Source organism: Chiloscyllium punctatum, chromosome 25, assembly GCF_047496795.1.
Source record: "Chiloscyllium punctatum isolate Juve2018m chromosome 25, sChiPun1.3, whole genome shotgun sequence".
NCBI lineage: Eukaryota > Metazoa > Chordata > Chondrichthyes > Orectolobiformes > Hemiscylliidae > Chiloscyllium > Chiloscyllium punctatum.
This window is the reverse complement of record NC_092763.1, coordinates 30,154,985-30,181,642: the sequence shown is the minus strand read 5'-3', so window position 1 is coordinate 30,181,642 and position 26,658 is coordinate 30,154,985. Positions and strand designations below refer to the sequence as shown.

General features: G+C 39.2%; 1 protein-coding gene across 7 annotated transcripts in view; it reads left to right on the top strand.

Moving 5' to 3' along the window:
* LOC140495791 (kelch-like protein 4) overlaps positions 1-26,658 on the top strand; it is a 319,048-nt gene that overhangs the window by 267,462 nt on the left and 24,928 nt on the right. For 6 of the 7 annotated variants that reach the window (XR_011964097.1, XR_011964098.1, XM_072594903.1 and 3 more), the window contains 2 exons: positions 778-964; positions 1,725-1,949. Coding sequence is in view for 5 of the 7 variants with exons in the window: in XM_072594903.1 (XP_072451004.1) it covers positions 778-964; positions 1,725-1,949 (412 nt within the window). In the remaining 2 variants the exon portion in view is untranslated. The remainder of the gene's footprint in view (positions 1-777; positions 965-1,724; positions 1,950-26,658) is intronic. The other variant, XM_072594901.1, reaches the window with a different exon arrangement.

Below are 26,658 nucleotides of genomic sequence, written 5' to 3'. Positions count from 1 at the left end.
TATCAGGAGAGGCACAAACGGCTTATGCTCTTTGCATCCTCAGGAGGAGTGGAGTTCTCCTCTCGCCCTCATGAAGATTAGGGGCCTCATCTAGAGAGAGAAAATTTATGGTTGCCCACATCTCACCCCTTTCCATTTCATGTGATGTCATTGGAGCCCATTCCACCATCTATGTGGTTTTTTCCACCACTTCCAATTGATTTCCCAACTAGAGGTATGGGAAATTGGCTGGCAAGATTTAAAATCACCCAGGTCTACTTCAGAAGTGAGAAAATTTCTGCTTGATACTGTTACCTTCATGCTTAAAATCACTGCAGTTAAAATCTGGTCTCTTCAGGCGATCCCCAGGTTGCAAATGGTTTCCGATCTGGAGTCTGCTCGCAACTCGATTGGTATGCATTTCAGAACACAGTACAGGACAATGCAAAGAAACCATTTGCAAGTTCATGAAATGTTTATATGTTGGGTCTTCAAAATTACTTCACTGTATGGAATTGTGTGTGTAAGAATGAGCATTTGTAAGTTGGACCTTTATAAACTAGAACCCCCTCCCCAGCACCCCCACCAAATGCCATATGCGTATCACAAACAGTTAGCGGCTGTAGTCCCAAAATTAATAAAGCCACCTCTTAAAAAAAAAATCATAATTATACTTGCATTCTCTGCAGGTTATTACATATAATAGTATCCAAAGAAACAGAATAAAATACTAGTTTGGAATGTTACAATGAATTATGTGGACAAATGGTGACTGATGAGTTCTATATTTCTTAATAGTTTTTGGCTGACTTAGAAAACAATCCAATGTTTGCTGATGACCTGGACTGTCAAAAACTACTTATGGAAGCTATGAGGTATCATTTGTTGCCAGAGAGACGACCCATGATGCAAAGTCCCAGAACGAAACCCCGAAAGTCTACAGTTGGAGCACTTTACGCTGTAGGAGGAATGGACACCACCAAGGGTAAGAAAGAATAGGCGACTGAAGCATGTGTTACTAAACCTATAAAGACTAAGCATTTACATTTTTTTTTGCAACAGCCTTTGCACTGACCTATCAGCTATTTGGATTCAATAGAATAGACATAGTGTAGCTGCTTCTTCCATTTAAAAATTCAGACAATATGAGTGAAATTAGTTAGAACTTCATCAAAGGGTATTATAAATTTGGACAAAACACACCTCTGTGCTCTTCTAAATGTTTTATGCTTTCCCTCATTTCCCTTATGTAATTTTTCATAAACCTTCTTCAGTTGCAATGATGAAACTGGATGTACAGATCTCACCAAAATTAATCCTTACTTAACTTCAAGGAGATCCATGATGGTGACTTGGGAAACATTGACCTTTTCTCCCACAAATTTTTGACTGTCATGCTGTTTTTTCCTGATGGACGCAGGTAGGTGTAGAATCTTCTACAGGAATTTCAAGGAGGGGCCACGTTTCCCCACTTCAATTTGCAGAATTATGTTGTTATACATTTCATTGTACCACACTAATCTCTACACCTTTCTGTTTATCCATGATTGTACACTTGTGGATGAATTATTACTTTCAACAATAAATAAATAGACTTTCAGATGATCTGTTACTTCTAACAACTCAGCATTGATTTTTTTAAGTCTAGTGATTGATAACACTACTGAATTTAAACTTTCTAAACTTACAATGTTGCAACCAAAATTGTCAAGGTTTCTCTGATATACCACTGTACATTTCTACAGGGGCTACAACAGTAGAAAAATATGATCTCAGGACGAACAATTGGATGCAAGTCGGCACAATGAATGGAAGACGGCTACAGTTTGGCGTGGCAGTGATTGATAGCAAGCTGTATGTGGTCGGTGGGAGAGATGGATTAAAGACATCCAACACTGTAGAATGCTACAATCCAACAGCCAAGGTCTGGTCCATAATGCCACCAATGTCTACACACAGGCATGGCCTAGGTAAGTGATAACAACTTGTGGCTTCAAAAAAATGAAGTCTATCGAATATGTTATGATGCTTATAGAAATTGTTAATTTTTAAAAGATATGCATTTCCCAATGGCCAGCAGAAAGAATAACATGGGCTGATTTCACATTTTGAGACTTTTTCCAAAACAAACAAAGATCAACATAGACTAAATATTACATAACAGGCAGCTCATATGTTAAACTGTAGAAAATGTATTCTGCATGGTATTGGTCATATTATTTAAGGAAGTAATAAGGTGCATTAGGGGTAATTCAGAAATTCATCAGACTAATACTTGGAATGAGTAGATTGTCTTGTAAATAAAGTTTGATCAGGCTTGGCTTGCATCCGCTGAGTTTTAGAAAACTAAAATAAGACTTAATTGAAATCTTTAGGGGGGTTCATATTTAAAGGTCATACATGTCCATTTGAAAAAGAGGTTATATTCCACCCCCCCAAAAAACTCTCGATGGATTGTGCGTCTTTGGAACTCTCTTTGTGAAAAGGTGGTGAAAGTAGAGACCCTTGGTCATAATTTCAAAATAACACGTCATTCACTTAAGGCAGAGTTGAGGAAAACATTTTTCTGTCAAAAGGCTGTGAATCTTTGGATTCCCTTCCTCAAATGGCAGTGGATTTTAAAATATTTGAATGGAAGTGACAGATTCTTGTTTACTAAGAGGATGAAAGATTATCAAGGTTATGCAGGAATGTCAGCCTGACATTAGCATCAGATACAGCAATGGCCATCCCTGGGTACATCCTATCCTTCCGCTACAACAGGCTCAGCAGAGGTGGCAACAAAGTGGTATGCAGCCAGGAGAGAGTGGTCTAGGTGTCTTCAACATTGACTAAGGACCCCAGGAGGTTTCATAGCCATCTCAACAAGATATTACAGCAATTGGGTCAAAGTCCTGCAATGTGCATCCTAACAACTCTATGATTGCAGCTATATCATGTGGAGTGCAACAATTCAAGAACATCACTGCCCCATCATCAGGTGTGATTGGTGTTTGACAATAAATACTGCCTTTGCCACCAATGCCCACATTCTGAGAGCAAATAATTAAAAAAATTACACAATATCGTAGAGCATTGAGTACAGCAAAACCAAAGAAAATGTTTTAAAACACTTCGGTTTGTTAATCAAACTTATCTTGAATTCATCAGTTTGTGAGGAACAGGTGTAAAATCAACCCTACCATAAACAAGACATTTTACTTATTTGTAAGGCTTCTTATTATATCATATACCTGATTTTCCCTACTCGGCCAATAGAATATCTTACAGATTTACTCTTAGCATGTGACTTTAGTCCTTTTGGAAATAAAGCTGAAAATCAATTGTACAGCAACCAACTACAGAGTTATTTTCCCCCAGGCTATTAGCATCCTAGTGAGGCAAATAGTCTATCATCTGCTTCAATCTTGTCTTCTAAAAGTTTGATATGCATTAAAAAGGTAGAAATGAAACCAGTCTACAGACTTAAAATTGAGATCTGTACAGCATATCAAAAATAAACGATTTAGAATTGAGATATTTGCAATTGTATTATCTGTTATTACTGCAGCCTTTAAAATTCTGCTTGAAACTTGAAGCTAGAACATTCCTTTCACAAAACCTTTCTAAATTAGAATCTATAATGAGTTTGTATATTAAAAAATCTTGCTTGGTCTCAAGTGACATTTCGTAGGTCAGTCTGTTAAATCAAGAGGATGTATGATGATTCTTCAATGGGTACATTTTTGAGTTTCTCTCTTCCTAAAGTATAAACATCTCAAAATGTAGAAGGGGATAGCAAGTAATAAAATATTTGTTGATTTTCTTTTATTAGTCAAGATGATTTAGGTTGTAACTGCAGGTCATGTATCTGAGATATTCAGGAATTGAAATTTGTATTTGGTGGTAGTTTGATGGTGTGAATGACCACCTGTCTAACATACTGTTCCGCTGAAGTTAAGTTGGCAAGGAGTAAAACCACTGCCAATTTATGGGGGCTCATTCTTTGCTACCTTTAAGGACTCCTTTACCTGATAAAACTTCACCATTCCTATTTAATATGAGATTATAGAAAGTAAGCAAGGAACAAAATAAAACAAGTGCTTAAGGCCAGCAACTTCTGCAACTGTTCTAAGTGATTTACTTTCAGAAAACAAATTGCTGCCCTTCCTAATATTTTGCTTCTCCACCAATAATCTTGGTTCTTTATTTCTTTTAGTAAATATTGAAATGTCTAACTGTTTTATTTTACATCTTAGTTTTTTAACTACTTTACTAGTTAGAGAAACAGTTATTTAAAGCATTACTGCTGTGACTCAGGAATATTAGGTGTTGTCTATTAGTCTATCTTTGTAGAGAATATTGAACCTTCAGTAGGTTTAAACAGGAACTGGTTTATTCTATATGAAGGAAATGTATACCAATTTACAGGAGTATGCTCAACTCTTCAGAAACCATGAACAAGCTTGCTCAGGTCTCTCTCTCATGCTCTTTTACATCTTTATTATGGCAGGTGCTATTTACTTGGTATCAGACAAGCCCTAATTATACATCACTTGTCAACTCTTGGTCCATTCTTTTTGCAATCATTTTTATGTACCACTCCATGTCTATGACATTACAGATTCAATTTTATTGGATACTTGTCAGGCTTAGAAACTTAGCAGGTTTTGAGAAGATTTGTAGCTCAGGTTGAGGTTCCGGATGTAGGTTTGCTTGCTGAGCTGGAAGGTTAATTTTCAGATGTTTCATTGCCATGCTAGGTAACATCATCAGTGAGCCTCCAGATGAAGCACTGATGTCATGGCCCGCTTTTTAATATGTGTTTAGGTTTCCTTGGGTTGGTGATGTCATTTCCTGTGGTGATGTCATTTCCAGTTCTTTTTCTCAGAGGGTAGTAAATGGTGGTATTAGGTATATGTGTCTTTGTTTCTTCTAATGTAGTCAGTGTTTCCTTGGCCAGGTTAATGTTGATGGATGTGAACAGGGCTGTTACATCAAAGGAGACCATTATTTCATCCTCTTCTATCTTGGTGTCTTTGATGGTCTTCAGGAATTTTTGGGTGGAGTGGATGGAGTGGCGTGAGTCTCCTTTGACATAACAGCGCTGTTCACATCTATCAACATCAACCTGGCCAAGGAGACACTGACTAGACTATTAGAAGAACCAAAGATACATACACCTAACACCACTAACTTCACCAGCAAGGACAATATCATCAAGCTATGCCTTACCACTCACTTCACTTTCAACAACAAAACTTACAGACAAACCAACGGAACACCCATGAGACCTCAGATATTAGGGTTCATAGCAGATGCAGTAATGCAGAGACTTGAACAAACAGCTCTGTCAACCATCCACCCAAACATTTGGTCTGCCACATGGATGACACCTTTGCCATCACTAAACAAAACAAATCAGAGGAAACCTTCAAGACCATCCATAAACACCATTACTGTCATAAAATTCACTAAAGAGGAAGAAAACAACAACAAACTGCCATTCCTAGATATTGCAGTAAAGCGAACAGCCAATGGGGAACTTCAAACCAGCATCCACAGGAAAACAACACATACTGACCAAATACTGAACTACAGAAGCAATCATCCCAACACCCACAAATGAAGCTGCATTAGAACATTATTTCAATGAGCCACCACATACTGCAGCACAGAGGAACACACAGAGCAGAGGAAAATCACCTCACAGTGTATTGAAAAAGAATGGGTACCCAATGAATGCAGCCTGCCGATTTCTCAGCAACAAACTCCAACAAGCAGACAAAATTCATCCAGAAATCCTAGCCGCTGTCCCCTACATCAAATACATCTCAAAAATGACTGCCAGACTACTCAGACCTCTTGGCATCATGGTAGCCCATAAACCCATCAACACACTAAAATAGCAGCGAATGAACTTAAAAGACCCTACACAGACAACAAGCAAAACTAATGCCATTTACAAAATACCTTATAAGAACTGTAACAAACTCTACATTGGACAAACAGGCAGAAAGGTAGCCAACCAGGATATGTGGACATCAATTAGCCCGAAAATGATATGACCCATTCTCACTAATATCCTTACATACAGATGAGGAAGGACACAACTTCGACTGGGACAACACATCCATCTTAGGACAAACCAAACAGAGACACGCATGAGAATTCCCAGAAGCATGGCATTCCAACTGGAACTCTATCAACAAACACACTGACTTAGATCTCATTTACCACTCCCTGAGAAAAAAGAATAGGAAATGACATCACCAACCCAAGGAAACCTAAACACAAAAATAAAAAGCGGGTCATGCCACCAGTGCTTCATTCAGAGGCTCACTGATGATGTTACCTAATATGGTGATGAAACGTCTGAAAATGAACCTTCTAACTTAGAAGATCGTCTTTTTCTGCATTTTTGTTTCTTGGCTCAATGGCCTTTGAGGCTTATAGTTTCTGGTCTTTTATGAAATTCTGGTTCATCCAAATGTATGACCGACAAGTGACTTGGGCAAATAGAAATAAGGGGCTGAACCTTTTGTTTTGGTAAAGCAAGTATTGCATTGCGTTTTTTGAGATTTTGCTGTTGCTAGTGTTGTGAAATAGCCTCTCAGTGTCATTAGTGTACAATCAATGGTACCCAATACCTTGGAGAAGCCAGCTATGTCCCTGAATCCAATTGCCCAGGCTGCAATACTGATCTCTGCATTTGGAAACAAAATGAACCAATGTGACCTTATACAAATGGCATCAGTCACTGTCCTGATGCATGATTGAGAGATCCCACACAGGTCACGCTTCATTCCCTGGATGGAGCAAGTCTGCAACAAATACAGACCTGGGAGTCTGTTGGGTAATCTTTCAAAAGGATTCTAAGGGGTCCTGCAGGAACAGTGAGTGGATCCCTGCTAGAAAGGGTGATAAATCAAGGCTGGCAATAGAGGAAAGCAGAGGTGTCTGCAGAGGTCTGTAGTGTCTGCAATTATAGTCCCTGGCACTGAAACCCTTAGTGATGCCCACTGTGCTCCTCTGTGCTCCACGTGTGGAGGTCATGGTGGTGGCCACTGCTGCTACCATCATCTCCCTTAGCCTACCACGCCCTCTATTGCTGTTCTGTTCATTCCCATACCGTATACCTTAGAGATCCCCCACCACTGTCCTTATCTCCACTTCTGCTTTCCCGGCTCCCCAAACCATGACCTGCCACTGCCTGATGAGAGTCTTGCCATGATGCTTGTGAACAGCATAACACATGGCTTAAGATGCTCTCAATATTGAGGTGGGCCTTGTCATTCATCTCATTCAATTCTGCCATAAACCCCATCATAGCCCATGTCATTCCACCCATTATTCCTCTTTCTTTTCGTGTATAGTACATTCGGTAGTTTGTGGCAAACACAATCCTGTTGATTATCAGCTCCCTAGATGATTCTACCTTTCCCATGGTTTTGTACCAAAGATATTCTCCTTCTATATGCCTGAGAAGATTCTGTTGGGTCTGCCGTTATGTCCTTGCTACTAACACTGTGTCTGGAGAAACAAATATACATTACTGAGAATCTGTACTATTCATCTAGTGTGTAAAAGCGTGGTGCTGGAAAAGCACCCATTCCTGATAAAGGGTTTATGCCCAAGACATCAGTTCTTGGATGTGCCTGACCTGCTGTGCTTCTCCAGTGGCACCTTTTTTGATTCTAATTCTCTAACGTCTGCAGTCCTCACTTTCTCCCATTTTTCATCCAATGTCAGGTCTTCTTCCTCAGAAATTTTACAACTGCTTTAGCTCTTAAGTTATATTCTTTGGCAGATTCACTATTGATTAAGATGCCATCCATATGATATATTACTGCCCTTAGGTCCTGTAGAATGTTCAACATAGTCCTTTGGAAAATTTCTGCAACTGACATTATGCCACATGATAAACAACTAAAATTCAAGGGAGCAATGTAGATTGTTAGTAATTTTGACTTCTCATTCAATGGGAACTGACAAAAGCCACTGTTTATATCCAGAAACAAAAACAGAAATAGCTGGAAAACTCAGCCTGTCTGGTATTATCTGTGGAGAGAATATAGCGTTACTGTTTCGGGTGCAGCGACTCCTCCTCCAGAACTTGGACTTCACTGAAACTAAAAAGATTAACTCTGGCTTCTCGACAAAGACGCTGCTGCCTGCTGAGTTTTTCTAGCAACTTCTGTTTATGTTTCTGATTTCGAGCATCTGCAGTTCTTTGTTCTTTTTTTGTTTGCTGTTTAAGCCCAATTTTGTAAACATGATATTTTCTGACAAACATGTCACGTTTTAACCCACCGTGGATACCTTCTCTCATTAAATCAAGTGCAGTCTATGTAAGTGCAAAAGAGGACCTTTAGATTCAGGAACTGAAACTATTCCAGATCACCACTGTAGTCTTAATGCTAGGAGGGATGAAACTCATCTCGTGTCACTGAAGCTGCACTTCTTTCCTTTGCATGATAGCTTTCTAGGTGTGTAAAGATATACAGGTTTAACATGTCTTTGCAAAGTAGTGCTATACTTGATCTTAAATCTTCATAGACCAGTAGTTAATTTTAGCATGTCTTTTCTCAAGTGATTCCTTGATGTTTGCTGCTTAGTTCTTCCTTTCCTAATAAGTTTAAAATCTATGCAATGCTTCCAATATATACTTTCTGTTGTACTAAATTGTCGGCTGTTGCTTTCCCTTGATGTTAATTCGATTGGGCAGGTGACAGTTCCCAAATCCAGGGAGGCTCAGTTTCTGTGTATCCCTAATGCATTTGAACAAAGTGGTTTGGGGAGAACACCACTCTTGTTTTTCTATGGATAACCGTCTGGCAAAACTAGTCAGTAGTAGTTTCTTCTCAAAATTTGATGCAGATAGCAGATTTTGGCAAATACATCAAGACTACAAGTGAAAGTTGTATCAAGCCATGCAAGTGATTTTTGTTTCCAATTGACTGCCTTTTAGAATTGCATCAGCACCAGAAATCTTTCAGCATGCAGTGTCTCAAATTCTTTAAGGCAGTTTGCCTATTACATGGATGACACACTGATACATGGTATGACTTAGAAGGAGCATGATCAAAGAAGATAGGGAGGTTTGAAAGCAATGCTCAATAAAAATGTCAAGTCCCAAAGATAAGAAACATGTCCTATAAGGCCATAAGAGCATTTGACTTAAGAGTATAAGTAAACAATTCAGCCAGTCAAAACTTCTCCACTACTCATTGATATAATACTGAACTCAATTTTACTGCCTCATTGCCATAATCCTTGATGCATTTAATGACTAAATATTCTATCCACCTCTGTGTTGAATATACTTAATGGCCCAAGCTCCACAGCTATCTATATTAAAGAATTCTGCCAATTGACTTAAACAAAAGAAAACTCCTCATCTCTGTCTTAAATGATCAATCCCTTACTCTGAGAGTGCCTGCTGGTTCTAGTCTCTTCTTTAAAATTCTTCCATACCCCAAAATCAACGAAGTGAACCTTCTCTGGACTTCTCCAATGCTAATATATCTTTCCTTACATAACAGGACCAAAACTGTTTGCAGTATTCTACATATGACCTGGCCAGTGCCTTGTACAGTTTTAGCAAAACCTTCCTTCTTTTATCCTCCTTTCCCTTGGAAATGAAGGCCAACAATCAATTTGCCTTGTCTGTTACTCAATGAACATAGATTGTAGCTTTGGTAATTCATGCACGAAGGCCCCCAAATCCCTCTGTGCTGCAGCTTTTTGTGTTCCTTCTCCATCTAAATAATATTCAACTCTTCTATTTTTCATGTCAAAGTGTGTAACTTCACATTTCGTAGAGATGTTTTAACACACATTGTGCCATCTGTCATATTGGATTTGAAATCCATGTCCCCAGAAATTAGCCTGGAAGTTCAGGATTCCTGGTGACTTTGCTACAATGTCACTGTTCAGATTACACTTTATACATTCTTAAGTCACATTGTCCAAGGGAGAGAATCACAGGAAAATTCCCAGAGGACAAAGGCAATAAGTGACCACCAAAAACCAATGGTGTCAATGATATTCAATGCTTTTTAGAAATTGTCAACCAAGTGGAGAAGATCATTCCAAATCCTTCTGCTTTCACACAACATCTAAGAAAGCTTTTGAGAAGAGGTCCACACTAACTTTGGAGTTGGGAGCAGTTTGGAAAATAAAGGAGAAGTCACTCTCTGGAGATGTCAGAGCTTCAGACTATCCTCAAAAAGTTCTCTGAATATATCTCCCATGGGATTGTGCTCAGTGCTCATTCACAAGTCTACTTCCCATCTAGAGTACTGACAAAAACAGAGCAGTTCTATGCAACAATTGAAAATGAAGCTTTAGCAGAAATGCTAAATGATAATGTAAACAGTTTAAAGTAATTGTAGAAACTGTCATCAAAAGAGTGATGAGAAACTTGGGAGGAGACGTAATATAATGTTAATGATGATGTAACTGACAATAAACATACACTGTCGACACACCAACATGAGAGAATTGAAAGAACTGTACTAGAAAACAACAGTCAATATTCTATTTATTAAAATAGAGTGCTGCAGATGATGGAAGTCTGAACCAAAAGCAAAAGTTTCTTGAGAAACCAGCAGGTCTGGCAGCATCTGTGGAGAGAAAGCAGAATTAATGTTTCAAGTCCACTGACCCTTCATCAGAACTAGTGGAAACCAGGGTTGGGAGAGAGTGAGGGCAAAGGGGTGAGTAGATAGTCAGAGATGGAGAACAGAGGCAGTGAAAGATATCAGGCAGACAAAAGGATGGATAATGGTAAGATAGGAAGAATTAAAACCTGATAATGGGGACCATAAGTAGATAAAAATGGGTATAGCTGCTGGAATCAGCACATGTCATGACAGAGCCTCAGTTGTGGGGTCAGGTAAAGGACGCAGAAGAAGGTGTTCAGGTTCTAACTCAATGTTGACCCCTGAAGGGTGCAGGGCCCTCCAAGCAGCAATGTAGCTTGTGCTGAGCTTTACAGGAGAACTACAGTAAGCTTGAGACAGAAATATTGGCCATATTTTCTTAACTGTTACCAGTTTTGATGAAGAGTCTCTGGACTCAAAACAGTAACTCTGCTGTCTCTCTGCCACACCTGCTGAGTTTCTCCAGCAATTTCTGTATTTTTTTCAATTTGTTAAAATGTAAATAAAGCACTTGTAGGAACTCCTGAAAATCATGTAATTGTTTTCCTTAGAGAAGGTGGGAATATACATGTGGCAGACTCAAGAGTGAGATGATTTAACTAAGTACAACAGCTTTATGATTGTAGTTTAGGCACCAAACACCCAGATGCCATGGTAGGCAAAATCCATGAGGATAGAATAACACATGTTTGCTTCCATGAGAGCAGCAGAGTCCATGGAGACAAAGGCATTCACTTTCCAAGAAAATCAAAAGAAAGATAGGATTGGATAATTTTTGGCACCATTCTTAAACTCAAGATGACCCAAGGCATTTTACAACCAATAAGGGGCTTCTGAAGTGTATTCACTGTAGATAACGTATAGCAGCAAATTCAAAACAGAAGATCTCACAAATGGGTGTTAGGAATGACCAAATCATCTGCGCTTTTGCAAAGTGATATTGAAGGATTGATGTTGGCCAGGTATATAGCAGGAGTTGATTGAGTTTTTATTTAAATAGGGAACAAAAAAGTTTGGTGATGGCAGAGCAATAGACATTGTCCATATGGACTTTTGCAATGTGTTCAACAAGATTCTGCATGTAAACTGGTTATAAAGATAAGATCACATGGAATCCGGGGAAGCTAGCCAATTAGGTATAAAATTGGCTTGAAAGTATGAGACAGAGAGTGATAGTGGAGGGTTATTTTGCAGTCTAAAGGCCTATGACATGCAGTGTGCCACAAAGACTGGGTCCACTTTTTTTTGTCATTTATCTTAATAATTTGGATGTGAATATAGGAGGTACAGTTCATAAGTTTGCAAATGACACCAAAACATTGTAGTGGACAATGAAGAAGATTATCTCAGAATACAAAGGGACCATGATCAACTGGGCCAGTGGACTAAGAAATGACAGATGGAGTTTAATTTAGATAAATGTGAATTGTTGCATTTTGGTAAGACAGATCGGACAGTTAATTGGAAGTGTTAATGGGAGTGTTGCCAAACAGTGAAGCCGAAGGATGCAGCTGCACAGTTCCCTGAAAGTGGAGTTGCAGGTAGACATGGTGGTGAAGAAGGCTTGCCTTCATTTGTAGAACATTGATTACAGGAATTGGGATGTCATGTTGCGGCTGTATATGAACATTGGTGAGGCCACTTTTAAGATATGGTGTACAATTCTGGTTCCCCTTCTGCAGGAAGTATGTTGGTAAACTTGACAGGGTGCAGAAAGGATCTACAAGGATGTTGCTGGAATTCAAGGGTTTGTGACATAGGGAGAGGCTGAATAGGCTGGGGCTTTTTTCCCACGGAGCATTAGAGGCTGAGGAGTGACCTTATAGAGTTTTATAAAATCATGAGGGGCATAGATAGAGTGAATAGCCAAGATGTTTTTTCCAAGAGTGGGGGAGTCCAAAATGAGAGGGCATGGTTGAAGGTGAGAAGGGAAAGACTTAAAAAGGACCTGAGGGGTAATTTATTAATGCAGAGTGTGTTGCATGTTTAAAATGAGCTGCCAGAGCAAGTGGTGGTGGCAAATGCAATAACAACATTTAAAAGACATCTGGATGGGTATATGAATAGAAAGGGTTTAGAGGGATATGAGCCCAATGCTGGCAAATGGGACTAGGTCAGATTGGGATATCTGGTTGGGGTGGATGAGTTGGATTGAACGGTCTGTTTCCATGCTGGCTGATGCTATGATAGAAACAGTGTAAAAAAACAGCAAGTGAATAATGTACAAACCTCTCTGAAAGATCAATAATTTATAACTATTGACATAAAAAAATTCCCTGATACATTGCACCAATGGACCAACGTGGTAGCAACACTCAGAGGCACAAGTAATCATTTCTATTTAAATGATTAGCTACTTTTTGTGTTTTAACATTCTACTGAATTAGTGCAAATGCCACATATTCCCATAAATCCAAAAAAATGTATGATTTCTTTTCACTGCATAGATTGTCATGTTCATGTCGTAATGACTTGCAAGAATTAATTTTCAAACATAAGCTGAATACATCTGAATCTAATAAACAGGTATTTTGCTCCTTTCCCGCATTTTGAGAATCAGTTGCTCGTAAACATCACCATGGCGATAGATGACGCTTAGTTATGTAACTCTCTTAACTTGCTTATAGCCAATCAGTATACTTAAATTCCCATATTGAATTATTCACTTTAATAATAGTTACTTAAACAAGATAGTTTAAATAATGCTGGCATTAAATTTTAAGTGTTAAATACAAACAGGTGTGTATGGCTCATGGTATCACTAATTATGAACAAAACCTGGGAAGGTACTGTCGAATGAGCAGCACTATTACAACTATACTCCAACAAGGAGTAAATACTTCAGAGCAAAAGGGAGAAAATTAGTGAGCTTAACTATATCTAAGCTGGCTCACATGGTTTTCATACTGAATAAAGACACTGAAACATTACAGACTCTACATGATATTTGTTCTTTTAGATAATCATTAAGTAGTTTTGAGGTCATAACCATGCGTCATGAAAACATTGGAAAATTGAATGCAGTCATTAATAGGCCATTTTACCAAACCTCATTTCCTCAAGGCATAGTAGTGCTGGGTAATACTAACGTACAAATTAGGAACAGGAGTAGACCACTCTGCCCCTCGAGTCTACTTTTCTATTCAGTAAGATCAGGACTGATCTGATCACGACCTCAACTTTACATTAGAGGCAGTATAGTGGCTCAGTGGTGAGCACTACTGCCTCACAGTGCCAGGGACCTGGTTTCAATTCCAGCCTTGGGTGACTATCTGTATGGAGTTTGCACGTTCTCCCTGTGTCTTTGTAGGCTTACTCCGTGTGCTCTGATTTCTTCCCACAATCAAAAAATGTGCAGGTTCGATGAATTGGACATGCTAAATTATCCATTGTGTCGAGGGATGTGCAGTCTAGGTGGGTTAGCCATGGGATATGTGGGGTTACAGGGATAAAATAGGAGATGTGGGTCTGGATGGGATAATTTTCGGAGGGTCGATGTGGACTCCTTGGGCCAAATGGCTTGTCCTTACACTGTAGGAATTCTATGATTATCTCCTACTGTGATCAGTCTTTCATACCCCTTGCTTATCAAGATTACATCCGCCTCTGCTTAAAAATATTCAAGACTCAGTTTCAACTGCATTTTGATGGAGGTCGTTCCAAACGGTCATGATCCTCCAAGAGACAAGTATTATTCCCATGGTTTCCACAAATGAACGACCTCTTATTTTAAAACAGTGACCCCTAGCCTAGATTCTGCCGCAAAAGGAAACCTCCTTTTCACATTCTCTCTGCCAACAGTCTGCAAGATTGTGCCTGTTTCAAACAAATTGCCTCTTAACTCTTCTAAGCTCCAGTAGAATCAAGCCAGTCCAACCTCTCCTTACAAGTAAACCTGTCCATTTTCAGGTATTATCCCAGCAAACCTTCTTTGAATTGCTTCCAGTGCATCAATAATTAAATTCTAATTGTTAAAAACCAGCAGGTTTATTATAGCTCTTGGTACGGCTTCCTTAAATAAGGTGACCAATACTGTACACAATACTCCAAATGTTGTCTCACCAATGCCCTTCAGAACTGGTGTTAATCTCTATGCCTTTTCATTAAATTTCTATTGTAATAAACAACAAAATTTTCATAGTTTTCCCAATTACTTGTTGTATGTACATACTAACTTACTGTGATTCATTAATTAGAACATCCAGTTCCCCCTGTACCTTGGAATTCTACAATCTCTCACCATTTACATAATATGCTTCCTTTTTACTCTTCTGACCAAAATGGACCATTACACTTTTTTTTTTCACATCACAGTGCACTTGCCAGATCTTTGTCCATTGACAATTTACTTACATCACTTTGTAGCCTCCTTATATCCTCTTTACAGCTTGCTTTTCGATCTATCTTTGTGTCATCAGCAAATTTAGCAACTGTACCTTTTGTCTCTTGCATCCAAGCCATTTATATAAATTGTAAAATGCACTTATCCTTGTGGCTCAGCAATTATTACCAACTGGCAAACAAAAAAATGATGATTTTATATCTTAGCTCCTGTTTCATGTTAGTTAGATAATCTTTCTCCATGCCAATATGTTGCCCTGGAACATGAGCATTTATTTTTCACAATAATATTTGATGTGGCACCTAACCAAAAGCATTTTGGAAATCTCAGTACATTACATCAGCTGGTTCCCCTTTATCCACAACATAGGTTATTTCGTCAAAGAACTCCAGTTAATCATTTAAGCTTGATTTCCCTTCGAAAAACCATTTGACTCTCCTGATTACCCTGAACTTTTCTCCTTGCACTGCTTTAACACCTTAAACAATAACATAAGAAATTTTCCTGCAATAAATGTGAAGCTCACTGGCAGTTTATTTTCTGCTTATTATCTCTGTCCCTTTTTGAGCAAAGCAATTGTATTCAGTATTTTCCAAATACAGGAATTTTCATTGCATCTGGGTAATTTGAAATATTAAAACCAATGCATCAACTACCTCACTAATCATGTCTGTCAGAACCTAACATGAAGTTTTTCAGGACTTGAGATTTGTCAACCCCCAGTTCCAACAATTTTCACAGCATTACTTTCCCTCCTTATTGTAACGTTCTTGAGTTTATTGCTCTCTTCCATTTCCCATTTTACAATTATTTCTGTGATGTTACTGGACGTACATACAGTGAAAAACTGAAGCAAAATACTTGCTCAATTCATCTTCCATATCCTTAATGATAGGCTTATACCATAAAAATATAGGAGTAGAATTAGGCCATTTGGCTCATTGTGTCTGCTTTGCTATACTATTATGATTGACATGTTTCTCAATCTAGTTCTCCTGCCTTCTCAGCCCTGTGACCCTTGATCCCCTTAACAATCAAGAATCTGTCTTAAATACACACAATAATGTGGCCTCCACAGCCTTCTGTGACAATGAATTTCACAGATTCACCACTTTCTGGCTGAAGAAGCTCCTCCTCATTTTAGTTTTAAAAGGTCATCCCTTTACTCTGAGGCTGTGCCATTAGGTCCAAGTCTCTTCGACTAGTGGAAACAACTTCTCTATGTCCACTCTATCCAAGCCTCTCAGTATTCTCTAAGTTTCAATGAGATTTCCCCTCAACCTTCTAAACTCTGAGTATAGACTCAGAGTTTTCAACTGTTCCTCATGTGACAAGTCCTTTGTCCCTGGGTTTATTCTTGTAAACCTCCTCTGGATCCTTTCCAATGCCAGCACATCGCTCCCTCAATACAGGCCCAAAACTGCTCACAATATTCCAAAATCAGAAGTCACAAGACACAAGACAAACAGATTTATTTGAAATCACAAGCCTATGGACCACTGCTGCTTCATCAGGTGAAGTCAGGCACTTCACCTGACAAAGAAGCAACTCTCTGAAAGCTTGTGACTTCAAATATACCTGTATTCTATCCGTCTTGAAATGAGTGCTAACAATGCATTTGCCTTCCTAACTACCAACTGAGCCAAAAGAGAATTAGGACCAGGAATCCTAAAATTCTTTGTGCTTCAGATTTCCAAAGCCTTTCCCCATTTAGCAAATAGTCTATGCCTCTAATCTTCCTATCTTACAGTTTCCTACATTATATTCCATCAACCACTTCTTTGCCTACTCTCTGTGCCTGTCCAAGTCCTTCTGCAGCCTCCCCGCTTCCTCAACATGACCTGCCCCTTCACCTTTGTCATCTACAAACTTAGCAATAATGACGTCAGTTACTTTGGCCAGATCATTAATGTATCACATAAATAGTTAAAGTTCCAACTTGTTTCCCTGTGGAGCTCCACTAGTTACTGGCTGCCATCTTGAAAATCTTACCAAAATGTAAACTTCACATTCGTATTTACAAGGCTCTCCATTAGATTTCACCTGCATTGGTGCAATGGTTTGCCTATTCTATATCCTTATGTGCTAAATCATTATTATTCTCTCAGTTCACGATACTTTTAAGTTTTGTGTGGTCTGAAAGTTTGAAATTATACTGGATCATTGATATCTTCATGTCAGAAGAAAAAAATTAAATATTTAAACATGAAGTTGCTAATTCTCTTTACAACATCTTTAAATTAGAAAATTATTTATCTTTGTATTCATCTTAATTTCTCAGTTGTTAAGAACTTTTTTTCAAGTTCCTCATGATACAAATTGAATGCTACATCATTCATAGACAATGAACTGATATCAACATCATTGCTTAGCTGTTGGATATCGTAAGTTTTATTGTAGAAATCATCAGTACAAATTACTTTTGTGTTGATGGAGCTTACAGAATATTTACAAATTTGCAATTTCTCTCTGTAAAAGAATTTGACTAATATTTCAGCTCCCTTCAGTCTGTAAAACAGACTATGTTAATATTTTTCAGTCTCTTTCACACTATCTTTATATTGCAATATCTGTACTTTATATTTTCCATGCACTAGTTGCTGACCAGTATAGTTACTGTCAAAATACGTCACTTTCTTGGCTCAGTGTAAGCATTCTTAACTCCAAGTCAGGAGATTATGGGTTCAAGTCTCCTTACAAACCTAAGCAAATAATGTAGATCGAAAACGTAAGGCTGGAGGAGAATCATATTGTTGGATTGGTCATCTTTCCGATGAAGTGTCAAAGTTGTTACACTCAGCCCTTGGGTGAGGTTTCCTGGTTTGTTACATGTGCAGATGAAGTATTCAAAATTGTTCCTGGCTGATAAAAGTGGAAGTGATTCCACCTCTTTATTCACACATTCATGCCTCCTTTGTTGGTGGCAACAAGGTCAATTTAAAAATGGATCTTTCTCTCCCAGATCCAAATGAACTTCTCTTTTAAAAGGAGCTAAATTAACCAGGCTTTCATGAGTTAATAAAGAATGAATTTATTAATTTCTAAACTTGTGAAGAACTTGTAAAGTAACATAGATGCAAACACATAGGTTCGAAATAAGAGGTGTCCAAAAAAATGCAAGTTTTAAAAAAATGTTGACATTTGTCTCTGAATTGTTTGCGAAGAGTCGCAAGTTGAATATTTGAGGTATATGTCAGAATTCAAAATACATTCTGTAAATTATAATTCTTTTTGACTGTGATTGAATTTCACTTGTAGGATAGATAGTCCTTTTGCCATTCTAGTTCCCTTCTGTCTGGTCTTGTTGCTTCCTTGCTGAATGCTATCAAAGTGAGAAGAGTCTTATATGTAATACTGAGGTGATAAGGGGATAGTTCCTTGACTGTGACCATCACAGATGTTAATACTGTTCACTCCACTAATATACTCCCAGTAGAGTTGAAACTAGCTTATCCTTGCCCTATGTGTTCTTCAAAGGGAAAACATAAAATTTGGCTTCAGTTTTATGATACTATCATAGGGGGTGGCTTGCTGCTGATCATGGATTTGTCAGACCCCCCATTATCTCTGTAATCACAAGAGATCACAATCTAGTTCTATTTTTATTTGCTCTTCCCTGCCTTTGATGGACTTTTGTTTGAAGGCAGCTTCACATCCATATATGTGATATTCAATGTGATTCTCTCCACACAGCCACAATTTACAACTGCACTAAATTTTTCAAAAAAATCAGCCCAATACCAATCCTTTCTAAAAAAAAATGCATTATGAAATGACAAGTTAAAAATGTCCACAGTACTATGGAGTAGTGGCCTGTGGTCATGAGAAACTAAAGCACCATTGCATTTTTCAATTGATGGAGAAACTCAACTAGTCCGTCAGCATCTGTGGAGGGAGAAACAGAGTTTTATGTTTCAAGTCTGGTATGACTCTTCTTCAGAACTGATACCAATTTGTTGTTGTATTGGTCACTCGTGAAATCAATTCTTGGTGAGGTATAACCTCAGTGCCATGATTCACCATTTTCAAAAGTAGATGGCGAGAACTTTCTTAGTGTGAACAGGCAAATTGATGTGGCATTGACAGCTCCTGAGGCTATGTGGTAAGCTGTCTACCCTGAAAACAGTCCAAATTACAGATGAGGATCTGCTGGAGATCTTAAAAAGCACAAAGGTAGATAAATTTCTGGACCTGATCAAGTGTTTCCTCAGGACATTGTGAGAAGCGAGGGAAGAAATTGCAGGGCCCCTAACAGAGATGTTTATATCATCTACTACCATGGGTGAGATCTCAGAAGACTGGTGGCTGGCTAATGTTGTGCCTTTATTTAAGAAAGACTGTAAGGAGAAGCCTGGGACCTACAGATTAGGTTAGATTCCCTACAGTATGGAAGCAGGCCCTTCAGTCCAACAAGTCCGCACCGACCTTCCGAAGAGCAACCCACCCCGACTCATTCCCCTACCCTATATTTACCCCAGACTAATGCACATAACACTATGAGTAATTTAGCATTGACAATTCACCTGACCTGCACATAGAGTCATAGAGGTGTACAGCATGGAAACAGATCCTTCGGTCCAACTTGTCCATGCCGACCAGATATCCCAATCCAATCTAGTCCCACCTGCCAGCACCCAGCCCATATCCCTCCAAACCCTTCCTATTCATATATCCCATCCAAATGCCTCTTAAATGTTGAAATTGTACCAGCCTCCACCACATCCTCTGGCAGCTCATTCCATACACATACCACCCTCTGTGTGAAAATGTTGCCCCTTAGGTCGCTTTTATATCTTTCCCCTCTCACCCTAAACCTATGCCCTCTAGTTCTGGACTCCCCAACCCCAGGGAAAATACTTTGTCTATTTATCCTATAATTTTGTAAACCTCTATAAGGTCACCCCTCAGCCTCTGATACTCCAGGGGAAACAGCCCCAGCCTGTTCAGCCTCTCCCTGTAGCTCAGATCCTCCAATGCTGGCAACATCTTGTAAATCTTTTCTGAACCCTTTCAAGTTTCACAACATCTTTCCGATAGGAAGGAGACCAGAATTGCACGCAATATTCCAACAGTGGCCTAATCAATGTCCTGTACAGCCGCGCAACATGACCTCCCAACTCCTGTACTCGATACTCTGACCAATAAAGGAAAGCATACCAAACGCCTTCTTCACTATCCTATTCACCTGTGACTCCACTTTTGAGGAGCTATGAACCTGCACTCCAAGGTCTATTTGTTCAGCAACACTCCCCAGGACCTTACCATTAAGTGTATAAGTCCTGCTAAGATTTGCTTTCCCAAAATGCAGCACCTCTCATTTATCTGAATTAAACTCCATCTGCCACTTCTCAGCCCATTGGCCCATCTGGTCCAGATCCTGTTGTAATCTGAGGTAATCCTGTGGGAAGAAATCAGAGCACCTAGAGGAACCCACGCAGACAAAGGGCGAATGTACAAACTCCACACAGACAGTCGCCCAAGGTGGGAATTGAACTGGGGTCCCTGGTGCTGTGAGGCAGCAGTGTTAACCACTGAGCCACCATGCCACCCCAAACAGACTGGTGAGTCTCTCAGTGGTGGGTAAGTTGTTGGAGGGGATTCAGAGAGAGAGAATTTACATGCACTTGAAGAGGCTAGCATTGCTTAGGGATAGTCAGCATGGCTTTGTCTGAGGGAAATCATGCCTCACAACTGTGATTAACTATTTTAAGGATGTGACCACAAAGATTGTTGAGGGCAGAGTGTTACATGTTGTCTACATGAAATTTAGTAAAGCCTTCAACAAGGTTCCGCATGGTAGGCTGGGTAGTTAGATCACATGGGATATAAAATTAGCTTGACAGTAGGAGACAGAGGGTCGTGGTGGAGGGTTCTTTTCTGACTGAAGGCCTGTCACCAGTGGTGTTGCAGGGGGATTGGTGCTGGGTCCACTGTTGTTTGTCATACATGTGAACGATTTGGATGAGAATATAGAAACATGGTTAGTAAGTTTGTAGATGACATCAAAATTGGTGGTACACTGAGCAGCAAAGAACGTTATCAAAGATTATAACAGGATTTTGATCAGATGGGTGGATATACAAAGCAGTGGCAGATGCAGTTTAGTTTAGATAAATGCGAGGTATTGTATATTTGTAAGACAAACAAGGGCATGACTTACACAGTTAATAGTAGGACCTTCTCCTTGAAAGTGGCTTTGCAGGTAGACTGGGTGGTAAGATGTTTGGCACACTTGCCTTCTTTGCTCAGACCATTGACTATAGGAGTTGGGACATTACTATGCAATTGTACAGAGTGTTTGTGAGGCCACTTTTGGAGTACTGTGTACATTTCTTGTTGCCTTGCTATAGGAAGGATATAATTAAATTGGAGAAGATGCAGAAAAGATATACAAGGATGTTCCCAGAACTGGGGGGTTTGAGTTATAAAGTGAGGCTGGTACTTTATTCACTGGAGCTTAGGAGATTGAGAGGTTACCTTATAGAGGTTTATAAAATCACAAAGGGCATTGATTAGGTGAATAGCAAAGGTCTTTTCCCTGGAGTAGGGGAGTTCAAAATGAGAAGGCATAATTTTAAGGTGAGAGAAGAAAGATTTGAAAGGTACTTGTGGGAAAGCAATTTCACACAGAGAGTGATTTGTATCTACCATGAACTGCCAGAGGAACTGATAGATGCAGGTACAGTTACAACATTTAGAACACATTTGGACAAGTATGTGAATAGGAAAACTTTCGAGAGTTATGGGTCAAACACAGGAAAATAGGACTGGTTTAATTTGGGACACTTGGTCGGCATGGATGAATTGAACCTGTTTCCTTGCTGTATGACTCTATCTAATGACACCTCAGTTATGAATTCACCATTTTGTTTTTCTTGGCAGTTCACTGTACTGCAACTCTGCCAGTTTTTCGGTAAAGAACATTCTATATTTTGAATCATGTTGAGTATCTCAGTGATTTCTCAGTCTTTTTCGTGCTGTTGTGCATTAACTTCCTTTTACTTTTAGTTGGATAACTATGGTCCCTGGAGTTGAGTAGGGGATCACCTGACTGTTTCTGAATTCAGCATTTTAATGTACCTGAGAGGACTGATGCACCTCCACCCAGTCAAGTTTAAAATTCATTTAGTGTCTATTTACTTTTATTTCAGCACTCCACTATGTCCCTGTTGATTCTGTTATTTCTCATATTTGTTATCTTAGATATTACTTTTTCTTATGGATTTTCCTTCAGTTTGGGAGGTCAAAATCTTTTTAACAAGATAGACTATCTGTCAACATCCAATCTTCCTGCAGGCATTCTGCATTCTGGGCTGGAAAATCTTATTATGGATACAGCCTCTGTCCTCCAAAGTGAGATCACTGCAGAAAAGCATATGTTGCCCTTTCTTCATGCTTGCCTGATCTTAGCTTTGTTGTCCTTTCACATGTTGTACTGCCTCAATTTTTTTCTATAAAATCTCTCTCTCTCTCACATTTGGAATAAAGTCTCTGTCTTTTTCCTTCCTTCAACAAGTCTCACGCATTGCATCATTTTTGCTAAAGTTAAATCTTCCCTAGACTGTAAAAATTCAGTAAGGCTCCTTCCAAAAATTTATCCATGATGTGCCCTGTTTTTTTTTTTAAAATTCATTAAGCAGGGTCATCTTTAAATGTCCCAAATTTTCAGTTATCTGCTAAGTAAAATAGGTCATTGATAAATGAATTTATGTTCTCCCTGGGCTTTGCTTCTGCTTATTAAATTTTACTCTTATTTTATTCACTAAGTGCTGAAATATCATTAAGTGCTCCGCTAACTTCTTCATAAACAACAATTACTAAAATTACCCCCCGCCTCACTAAAATCTTATTTGCAATATTGCTGAATGCAGAGTAGTGTGCCAACTTGGTCCTTTTGTGATTTGGCTGTTAACCTTGAAATGTACCTGAATGTAATTAATTACTTTTACTTCAGAAACCACATCGCTGCTACTTCTTGACTTGTCATGGGTCTCCCACATATTCAAAAGATTCTTGTAGCAGTAGAATGTATACCATGGCTTTCCCTCATCAGAGATTGCTTCCTGCTCAGTTTCATTTTCATTTCAGTAGATGCTGGGCTGCTGGCTGCTCCTCAGCCTCTGGATTGTTCCTTTAATGATTTTTCATCTGCTTTGTCCTGCTGCTCAGATTGTAGAAGCTTCTCCTGATCTGTCCTGCTGTTGAGTCGAGATAATAATGACATTGAAGGATAAGATAACAATTCAGGAAAATATTATTGAGGGAGATGATCAACCATGACCTGGAATGGTGGAGCAAGACAGGGAACTATTCATGTTCCTTCATCCCACTTATCCTCCCACTTATCTTCATCTACAAGAGCAACCACTCTTAGTTCTGGACTCATCATAAGAGGAATCATCCTTTCCATGTCCACATCACCTAGACCAATCAGAATCCTATAGACAGCAATCAAATCACCCCACACTTTTTAAACTCCCAGTGAAAATAAGCCCAGTATACCTAATCTTTCCTCAGAAGACAACTTGCTCTGTGCAAGCATCAATCAGATAAACCTCCTTTGAAATACCTTCACTGCTTTGCACTCTTCCTTAAGTAAGGAGACCAAACTGCACACAATTTTCGAGATGAGGTCTCACCAATACCTTGTACAATTGAAGCGTAACCACCTTGTTCACTTTCTTTTGGTGATGAAATGTAGATGTCCATTGCTTTCTTAATCACTTGCTGTATCTTGATACTAATGTTTTGTGACTCATGCATGAGAACACTGAAATCCCTTTGCACTTTGGGATTCTGCAGTCTTTCTTTATTACTTTGCAAGTGCGGCAGGTAACAGAGAAATTGCCCAAAATTCCTTGAACATTGTTGGGTGCTAGGGAATGCCAATCACCATTAGGAAGCCACTAGATTGGGAGAACAGAGTGCAGGCTCACAATCTACATGAGCCTGTACCTGTTGGTCTATGTTGTTGAATGTTGGGACAGTGGGAATAGAGTTTGGAATCCTAAAATTGGTTGCAGACCATGATTTTTCTCACTTCCACACAGAGAAAATCCAGTCTAAGGTCCTCTTTCTGTGATACACACATTCTGTGAGCTGATTCTTACATTATTTTTTAAGCCAGGTTTGAGTTGTGTGAGATATTTGAAAGGATTCCCTCCATGCGGTCAAGTGTTCACTTTGAGGGATGCAGTAGCCCTTATTGGCCAGAAGCTATAGCAGTGCAGAGAAGCATGGGACCATCTGTCTGCCTCCCTGGACAGCTTGGAAACTGCCAGACTGCAGGATCTGATGGAGAAGCGTGCATTCTACACCCCATCGAGCCCGCTCCCATGTGCCCTAAGAACAAATGGCAAAGGGACAGGGAGCCTGGCACATACTCCAGATGCCCCTTCCTCATCAAAATTGCCCTGGACTGATTTAGAACTTTAAGCACAAATCTCACAACAGTTCAATACATTGAATCTTTATTTTTGTTCAATTCAGATATTGATATACAAGTTCAGGACATTTCACAATTTATAGTGACCATATGATCTATCATTGTGTGTATTTTTCAGAAGAACGTTGGATGGAATCTGGAACAAAGATGTCCCCACTTTAAGGTTTAGGTGTGATTGTTACAAAATACTATTACCTTTTCTTGGATTATGGACTAAAATATGTTTAAAACAAAGAAATATGATACCAGTCAATGCTACTAACAGACAAATCAGGTCACAAACTGAATTGTGGTTTGATAGATATTATTTTGTTTTATTTTATATGATATTTTTGCACTGAAACATAGGCATATGATGCTGCAGATTTAGTTTTAAGGAAAAAATCAGAAGTTTATTACAAAAAGGAAATTAAGAAAGAACAGAACAAACCAAACTATTTGTACAAACACAATTTCAAAGACCAGTAAGGTGTTCGACAAGGTTCCCCATGGGAGACCGATTAGCAAGGTTAGATCTCACGAAATACAGGGAGAACTAGCCATTTGGATACAGAACTGGCTCAAAGGTAGAAGGCAGAGGGTGGTAATGGAGGGTTGTTTTTCAGACTGGAGGCCTGTGACCAGTGGAGTGCCACAGGGATCGGTGCCGGATTCTCTACTTTTTGTCATTTACATAAATGATTTGGATGTGAGCATAAGAGGTACAGTTGGTAAGTTTGCAGATTACACCAAAATTGGAGGGGTAGTGGACAGCAAAGAGGGTTACCTCAGATTACAACAATATTTTGACCAGGTGGGCTAATGAGCTGAGAAGTGGCAGATGGAGTTTAATTCAGATAAATGCGAGGTGCTGCATTTTGGGAAAGCAAATCTTTGCAGGACTTATACACTTAATGGTAAGGTCCTAGGGAGTGTTGCTGAACAAAGAGACCTTGGAGTGCAGGTTCATAGCTCCTTGAAAGTGGAGTTGGAGGTAGATAGGATAGTGAAGAAGGCATTTGGTATGCTTTCCTTTATTGGTCAGAGTATTGAGTACAGGAGTTGGGAGGTCATGTTGTGGCTGTACAGGACATTGGTTAGGCCACTGTTGGAATTTTGTGTGCAATTCTGGTCTTCTTCCTATCGGAAAGATGTTGTGAAACTTGAAAGGGTTCAGAAAAGATTTACAAGGATGTTGCCAGGTTTGGAGAATTTGAGCTATAGGGAGAAGTTGAAAAGGCTGGGGCAGTTTTCCCTGGAGCATCGGAGGCTGAAGGGTGACCTTATAGAGGTTTACAAAATTATGAGGGGCATGGATTGGGTAAATGAACAAAGTCTTTTCCCTGGGGTCAGGGAGCCCAGAATTAGAGGGCATAGGTTTTGGGTGAGAGAGGAAAGATATTAAAGAGAGCTCAGGGGCAACACTTTCACACAGAGGGTGGTACGTGTATGGAATGAGCTGTCAGAGGAAGTGGTGGAGGCTGGTACAATTGCAACATTTAAGAGGCATTTGGATGGGATATATGAATAGGAAGGGTTTGGAGGGATATGGGCCGGGTGCTGGCAGGTCGGACTAGATTGGGTTGGGATATCTGATCGGCATGGACAAGTTGGACCGAAGGGTCTGTTTCCATGATGTACGTCTCTATGACGCTATGACACAACAATATAAAATCCTATCTATTCCTGACACCATCACTTTGCAATGCACAAATACCAAAAGGTTTCCTTCTCCATCAAATCTATAGCTTTGTTTTTGCTGTTTCTTTCAATGTCTGGTCTTGAGAGCTTGATAGCCTCTTCTTGATTGTTCACAAACTGAACTTAAATTTTCTGAGCTGTAAATAACCCTTTCAAGTTTCTAATCGAACACTCTGATTTGGAATTCTCAAACTAAAATCCTTGAACTGCGGTAACCTATTTCCTGACTGTTCTGGCCTAACTCATTTCTCCAGGAAAAAAAACTCTACTTCCACCCAACATTTGAAGTAAAAACTCTCCAGTCTATGTTTTATTTCAAAATAAGAATCACTTCTTGATTTTTTCAACCAAAAGCAAGCTACTGATATTCAATATTTGTTCTCATTAGTTGTAAAACTCTCCCAATATAAGCACATTCCTCATATCACTCCAGGAGGGGCCAAGTCAGTCACACTCTTATGTATTGTGGTCTACAATCCTGGTTTCAAAAAAACAGTGACAACTTCATTACATAAGAAAAATCCAAATGCCAGCAGTTCAAAATTGAAACTCTTAAAATAAATCTC